At 39.7% G+C, this 8,097-nt stretch overlaps 1 protein-coding gene across 1 annotated transcript; it reads right to left on the minus strand.

Moving 5' to 3' along the window:
• Window positions 1-2,230: 2,230 nt before the first annotated feature.
• Window positions 2,231-7,205, minus strand: LOC109881643 (zinc finger protein 501-like). The gene is made up of 2 exons (XM_031811386.1): window positions 6,539-7,205; window positions 2,231-3,061 (listed from the first exon to the last, which is right to left on the minus strand). Exons 1-2 carry the CDS (start codon window positions 6,921-6,923, stop codon window positions 2,295-2,297), a joined length of 1,152 nt encoding a protein of 383 aa, XP_031667246.1. The 5' UTR covers window positions 6,924-7,205; the 3' UTR covers window positions 2,231-2,294.
• Between the last annotated feature and the right edge of the window lie 892 nt (window positions 7,206-8,097).

Genomic DNA, 8,097 nt, shown 5'->3' on the forward strand with positions numbered 1-8,097 from the left:
CGGCCCTATGCAGTGTAGTGTGGCTGTAACATCACGCTGTGTGTGACTGCTGTCTTTCCATCGGCCCTATGCAGTGTAGTGGGGCTGTAACATCACGCTGTGTGTGACTGCTGTCTTCCTATCGGCCCTATGCAGTGTAGTGGGGCAGTTGAGAGGTGGACGGTATGAGTTGAAACTGTCGTACCTTGTGTCTGAAGGTTGAATCTGTGTGGCAGTTGAGAGGTGCTTTCTCCACCATTGGAACAATCCTTCGCTGCGATCTTTCATCAAGTGTTCTGTTGCGGCCACGTCCAGGGAGGTTGACTAGTGGCACGGGCCTCAAACATCTCGATAACATTACGTACGGTGGAAGCAGGAACATCAAGGTCTCGGGAGAATGAGTCCTTTTCTCTATTCAAACTGGCTGAATGAGTCCTTTTATTTATTCAAACTGGTTGAATGAGTCCTTTTATTTATTCAAACTGGTTGAATGAGTCCTTTTCTCTATTCAAACTGGTTGAATGAGTCCTTTTCTCTATTCAAACTGGCTGAATGAGTCCTTTTATTTATTCAAACTGGTTGAATGAGTCCTTTTCTCTATTCAAACTGGTTGAATGAGTCCTTTTCTCTATTCAAACTGGCTGAATGAGTCCTTTTCTCTATTCAAACTGGTTGAATGAGTCCTTTTCTCTATTCAAACTGGCTGAATGAGTGGTTGTTATATTGCATGTACCTGCAACTCACCACAGGTGAGTTCAATTCCAAAGTAAAGGAGAATATTTTTTCACTACTTCTAGAAGGTGCCACTGATATTTTCTAGGCCATTTTAGGATGTCTTTGTGTAATAAGCTAACACTTCATAAATTATTCCGGTTTTGTTCAACTACAAACCGGAGACATACTTATGTGGACACTAAAATGTGTTTTCATTTGAACAGTTTTCTGGAAGAAATTGTGTATTATTTGAAAAAAGTGCAAGGGTGCCAATATTTTCCCGGCTACAACTGTATATACAAAAGTATGTGGACACCCCTTCAAAATGAGCGTATTTTGTATATACAAAAGTGTGTGGACAACCCTTCAAATGAGCGTATTTTGTATATACAAAAGTATGTGGACACCCCTTCAAATGAGCATATTTTGCTATTGCAGCCACACCCGTTGCTGACAGGTGTATAAAATCGAGCACACAGCCATGCAATCTCCATAGACAAACATGAGCGGCAGAATGGCCATTTACTGAAGAGCTCAGTGAGTTTCAACGTGGCACCTGTCATACGATGTTCACCTTTCCAACAAGTCAGTTCGTCAAATTTCTTCCCCTGCTAGAGTTGCCCCCCAGTCAAACAGAAAGTGCTGTTTCTCGTGAAGTTGGAAAAAGTCTAGGAGCAACAACGGCTCAGCTACAAAGTGGTTGGACACACAAGCTCACAGGACGGGACTGCCGAGTGGTGAAGCGAGTTCCAAACTGCCTCTGGAAGCAACATCGTCAGCACAATAACTATTCGTCTGGAGCTTCAGGAAATGGATTTTCATGACCCGAGCAGAGTGTCGTGGAAATTCTAATCAAGTTAGAGAGAATTTGTCATTTCTATTGCAATAATGGAGCTGGTCAACGACCAACCCTAAAGGCAAAGTTTATCACTACGACAAAAGATAAACTGTGAAACCCCAAGTCTAGTTTAATGTACATACTAAAACTATTATATCACAGCTGAAGAGGAGATCAGGCAACATATCAAGGAGCTGTGTCTCTGCTCCACTCCATCCACAGCGACTGATGGACAAGACTCTGTCCAGGACTCTATATTTAATGTTCCACTCCATCCACATCGACTGATGGACAAGACTCTGTCCAGGACTCTATATTTAATGTTCCCCTCCATCCACAGCGACTGATGGACAAGACTCTGTCCAGGACTCTATATTTAATGTTCCACTTCATCCACAGCGACTGATGGACAAGACTCTGTCCAGGACTCTATATTTAATGTTCCCCTCCATCCACAGCGACTGATGGACAAGACTCTGTCTAGGTATCTATATTTAATGTTCCCCTCCATCCACAGCGACTGATGGACAAGACTCTGTCCAGGACTCTATATTTAATGTTCCCCTCCATCCACAGCGACTGATGGACAAGACTCTGTCCAGGACTCTATATTTAATGCTCCACTCCATCCACAGAGAACGTATACTTAAAAACAGAGGTACTCTGTATTCAATTAAAGTATTGAAATTGGAAAACAAATATATATATATATTTTTTTTATTAGGTTTTACTGAAGTTGTCATTCACAAAAACACATTCTCAGTCAAGAACATAAAGAACATAGCTTCTTCTTTATCTCATGCTTTTTCAGGCCCCCTGATTGGGTAAAACTCTTTCCACAATGGGAGCATTTGAAAGGCTTCTCTCCAGTGTGCATTCTCTTATGTCTTTTCAGTTTTGCTGATTGGGAAAAACTCTTTCCACAATGGGAGCATTGGTAGGGCATTTCTCCTGTGTGCATTCTCTCATGTCTTTTCAGGCTCACTAGATGGGTAAAACTCTTTCCACAATGTGAGCATTGGAAAGGCTTTTCTCCTGTGTGTGTCCTCTCATGCTCCTTCATGTTTGCAGACGACCTAAAACTCCTTCCACAATGGGAACATTGATAAGGCTTCTCTCCAGAGTGTACTCTCTCATGCCTTTTCAGGGACCTTAACTGGGTAAAACTCTTGCCACACAGAGAACATTGATAAGGCTTTTCTCCTGTGTGTATTCTCTCATGTCTTTTCAGGTTAACTAACACGGCAAAACTCTTTTCACATTGGGAACATTGGTAAGGCTTTTCTCCAGTGTGTATTCTCTCATGCCTTTTCAGGTTAGTTAACACAGTAAAACTCTTTCCACACTGGGAACAGTGGAAAGGCTTTTCTCCTGTGTGTGTCCTCTCATGCTCTTTTAGATTCCGTAACTTAGTAAAACTCTTTCCACACTGGGAGCAGTGGTGTCGTCTTGCTGCTTTGGGCGTCTCTGTGTCTGGTTCCCCTGAAGGACTCTTCCTGCTGTCAGAGTGAGTGTCTGGTCTTTCTCCTGCTAAAGACAAAAAATAGCATTTAATTAACTACTAATCAGAGACCAGAATGAAACCAGCACATGATAAAACTGTCCACCTATGAGGTTTAAACCAGAAATGATTCCTCATTTAAAGAAAAACTTGGTGGCTACTATAATAATAATAATAATAATGTAGAGCTGCAAATATAATCTGCTTTCATGGAATGTCATGATGTCATAATAAGAGCTATGTCATACTAGATAATGTCATGGTTACAGGCTGAACAGAGCTCTATAATAATAGATAATGTCATGTTTACAGGCTGAGCAGAGCTCTATAATAACAGATAATGTCATGTTTATAGGCTGAGCAGAGCTCTATAATAATAGATAATGTCATGTTTACAGGCTGAGCAGAGCTCTATAATAATATATAATGTTATGTTTACAGGCTGAGCAGAGCTCTATAATAATAGATAATGTTATGTTTACAGGCTGAGCAGAGCTCTATAATAATAGATAATGTCATGTCTCCAGGCTGAGCAGAGCTCTATAATAATAGATAATGTCATGTTTACAGGCTGAGCAGAGCTCTATAATAATATATAATGTCATGTTTACAGGCTGAGCAGAGCTCTATAATAATATATAATGTCATGTTTACAGGCTGAGCAGAGCTCTATAATAATAGATAATGTCATGTCTCCAGGCTGAGCAGAGCTCTATAATAATAGATAATGCCATGTTTATAGGCTGAGCAGAGCTCTATAATAATAGATAATGTCATGTTTACAGGCTGAACAGAGCTCTATAATAATAGATAATGTCATGTCTCCAGGCTGAGCAGAGCTCTATAATAATAGATAATGTCATGTCTCCAGGCTGAGCAGAGCTCTATAATAATAGATAATGTCATGTTTACAGGCTGAGCAGAGCTCTATAATAATATATAATGTCATGTTTACAGGCTGAGCAGAGCTCTATGATAATATATAATGTCATGGTTACAGGCTGAGCAGAGCTCTATAATAATAGATAATGTCATGTTTACAGGCTGAGCAGAGCTCTATAATAATATATAATGTCATGTTTACAGGCTGAGCAGAGCTCTATAATAATAGATAATGTCATGTCTCCAGGCTGAGCAGAGCTCTATAATAATAGATAATGCCATGTTTATAGGCTGAGCAGAGCTCTATAATAATAGATGTCATGTTTACAGGCTGAACAGAGCTCTATAATAATAGATGTCATGTTTACAGGCTGAACAGAGCTCTATAATAATAGATAATGTCATGTCTCCAGGCTGAGCAGAGCTCTATAATAATAGATAATGTCATGTCTCCAGGCTGAGCAGAGCTCTATAATAATAGATAATGTCATGTTTACAGGCTGAGCAGAGCTCTATAATAATATATACAGTGCCTTGCGAAAGTATTTGGCCCCCTTGAACTTTGCGACCTTTTGCCACATTTCAGGCTTCAAACATAAAGATATAAAACTGTATTTTTTGTGAAGAATCAGCAACAAGTGGGACACAATCATGAAGTGGAACGACATTTATTGGATATTTCAAACTTTTTTAACAAATCAAAAACGGAAAAATTGGGCGTGCAAAATTATTCGGCCCCCTTAAGTTAATACTTTGTATCGCCACCTTTTGCTGCGATTACAGCTGTAAGTCGCTTGGGGTATGTCTCTATCAGTTTTGCACATCGAGAGACTGAATTTTTTTCCCATTCCTCCTTGCAAAACAGCTCGAGCTCAGTGAGGTTGGATGGAGAGCATTTGTGAACAGCAGTTTTCAGTTCTTTCCACAGATTCTCGATTGGATTCAGGTCTGGACTTTGACTTGGCCATTCTAACACCTGGATATGTTTATTTTTGAACCATTCCATTGTAGATTTTGCTTTATGTTTTGGATCATTGTCTTGTTGGAAGACAAATCTCCGTCCCAGTCTCAGGTCTTTTGCAGACTCCATCAGGTTTTCTTGCAGAATGGTCCTGTATTTGGCTCCATCCATCTTCCCAACAATTTTAACCATCTTCCCTGTCCCTGCTGAAGAAAAGCAGGCCCAAACCATGATGCTGCCACCACCATGTTCGACAGTGGGGATGGTGTGTTCAGGGTGATGAGCTGTGTTGCTTTTACGCCAAACATAACGTTTTGCATTGTTGCCAAAAAGTTCAATTTTGGTTTAATCTGACCAGAGCACCTTCTTCCACATGTTTGGTGTGTCTCCCAGGTGGCTTGTGGCAAACTTTAAACAACACTTTTTATGGATATCTTTAAGAAATGGCTTTCTTCTTGCCACTCTTCCATAAAGGCCAGATTTGTGCAATATACGACTGATTGTTGTCCTATGGACAGAGTCTCCCACCTCAGCTGTAGATCTCTGCAGTTCATCCAGAGTGATCATGGGCCTCTTGGCTGCATCTCTGATCAGTCTTCTCCTTGTATGAGCTGAAAGTTTAGAGGGACGGCCAGGTCTTGGTAGATTTGCAGTGGTCTGATACTCCTTCCATTTCAATATTATCGCTTGCACAGTGCTCCTTGGGATGTTTAAAGCTTGGGAAATATTTTTGTATCCAAATCCGGCTTTAAACTTCTTCACAACAGTATCTCGGACCTGCCTGGTGTGTTCCTTGTTCTTCATGATGCTCTCTGCGCTTTTAACGGACCTCTGAGACTATCACAGTGCAGGGGCATTTATACGGAGACTTGATTACACACAGGTGGATTGTATTTATCATCATTAGTCATTTAGGTCAACATTGGATCATTCAGAGATCCTCACTGAACTTCTGGAGAGAGTTTGCTGCACTGAAAGTAAAGGGGCTGAATAATTTTGCACGCCCAATTTTTCAGTTTTGGATTTGTTAAAAAAGTTAGAAATATCCAATAAATGTCGTTCCACTTCATGATTGTGTCCCACTTGTTGTTGATTCTTCACAAAAAAATACAGATTTATATCTTTATGTTTGAAGCCTCAAATGTGGCAAAAGGTCGCAAAGTTCAAGGGGGCCGAATACTTTCGCAAGGCACTGTAATGTCATGTTTACAGGATGAGCAGAGCTCTATAATAATAGATCATGTCATGTTTATAGGCTGAGCAGAGCTCTATGATAATAGATAATGTCATGTTTATAGGCTGAGCAGAGCTCTATAATAATAGATAATGTCATGTTTACAGGCTGAACAGTGCTCTATAATAATAGATAATGCCATGTTTATAGGCTGAGCAGAGCTCTATGATAATAGATAATGTCATGTTTATAGGCTGAGCAGAGCTCCATAATAACAGATAATGAGGACTACAGTATTTTGATCAATGTCATAGGATGCATTGACCCATTGTTAACGGCCCTCTGTTTGATGGTGTACACTATCTGACAGTGTAGCTTTAACCATTTCTACAGTACAGAACAACATATTCAAGTATATAACTTCAGTAAAACCACACAATAGTTTAACAACTGCATAGTTTGTACTTCTGTTTTTGAGATGGTACTCACTGGTGTTAATTATATCTCCAATCTCTTCCTCCTCCTCCTCCTCCCATGTGACAGTAATCTCCCCCTCCTCCTTCACTCCAAAGACGGCATCCTCCTCTTTCACTCTGAAAATATCTTCTTCTTTCACTGTGACAGTCAATTCCTCCTCTTTCACTCCCAAAGCGGCACCGTCTTGTTTCTCTTCCTCCACAGTAACATCCACCTCCTCTTCTTTCACTCCAACAGCTTCACCCTCTACTTCTTGTTTAACTGTAAAAGCCTCACCCTCTACTTCTTGTTTAACTGTGAGAGCCTCCTCTTCCTCCTCCTCTTTCACGGGGGCTTCTTTCTCCGTCCAGCAGACCCCCTCTTCTTTAGCAGGTGGGGTGTAGCTTGGTGAGCTCATGGTCGAGGATGTTAGCGAGGTAACGTTAGCTAGCTATCATTAATTAGCTTCTAGGCTACTGGTAATTTAACCACCCATCTAGATGGCTAACAAAAACATAAATATAGAAATTAAGGGTAACTAGATACGACATAAATGTGTTTTAAACTAACTGAAGTCTGCGTCTAAAGCGCTTTAATGTATTTGTTTTATGTAGGCTACCGAGGTGATTGAATCAATAGCCATGTTGGTGAAGAAGCGTTCCGTCCACTAGATTATACGTCACATTAGCAACATCTCATTAAATGCGGATATCGCCATCTGCTAACTGGAGTTGGTAACGCAGTTGATTAAATGTTTTATTTTCATTTTATTAATGAAATAATAATTGATATAAAGACATACAAAGGAAACGGTGTTGAATGTTTACGAGTGATACTTTAAGGCTATTTTATTTTTACTCATAAAAATATCAGTCATCACATTTTCATACACCTTTAGCTTGATGACCACTGCACAAATTAATCATTGAAACAACTTAAATTCAAGAGTTCTCAAGGTATATATATATATATATATATATATATCAAATCCAATACATTTAGCAAAATCCAAATCGTATATCATATGAAATTAATTTGCAATTACAAATCAAATTCAAGAGGTTTGAACGTTAGAATCAACAAAATGCAAATTCTATTCAGCAGTTTTTTTCTTTGATTTTACATTTTGAAAATATCCAAATCATATTCTGAACAACATTGAAGGGTTTATACTCAAAGTATTGGCTAAAGGTTGCTTCCTAAATTCTAAGACACTTCACGGAACGCCAAATACAGGTTTAGTTCCATACACTTTTCTATCGATGAGATCAGAGGTTGTTGTTGCTCCAATTCCCTGTCCTAATTAGTGTAGTGACGTCAATCTTACCAACAACCCTCAATGCTATTCTCATAGAGATAGATAGAGGACTCTAGTGGCCAAAAGTCTGTTTTAGCATGGGCTATTCTCATAGTCTGCTATTCTCATAGAGATTGTCTGTTTTAGCATGGGCAGCGCCTTTGTCATTGACGACTTTTGAAGTAGTCAACTGGATGGGACTTCCTATTGGTTAAGGAAGGACCACATGATTCCATCCAGGTCATCAAGAGGGATCAGCCAATGAATTATACTTCCTTACTGCCAGTGTACCTGT

Source organism: Oncorhynchus kisutch, unplaced genomic scaffold (assembly GCF_002021735.2).
Source record: "Oncorhynchus kisutch isolate 150728-3 unplaced genomic scaffold, Okis_V2 Okis01b-Okis20b_hom, whole genome shotgun sequence".
Classification (NCBI taxonomy): domain Eukaryota; kingdom Metazoa; phylum Chordata; class Actinopteri; order Salmoniformes; family Salmonidae; genus Oncorhynchus; species Oncorhynchus kisutch.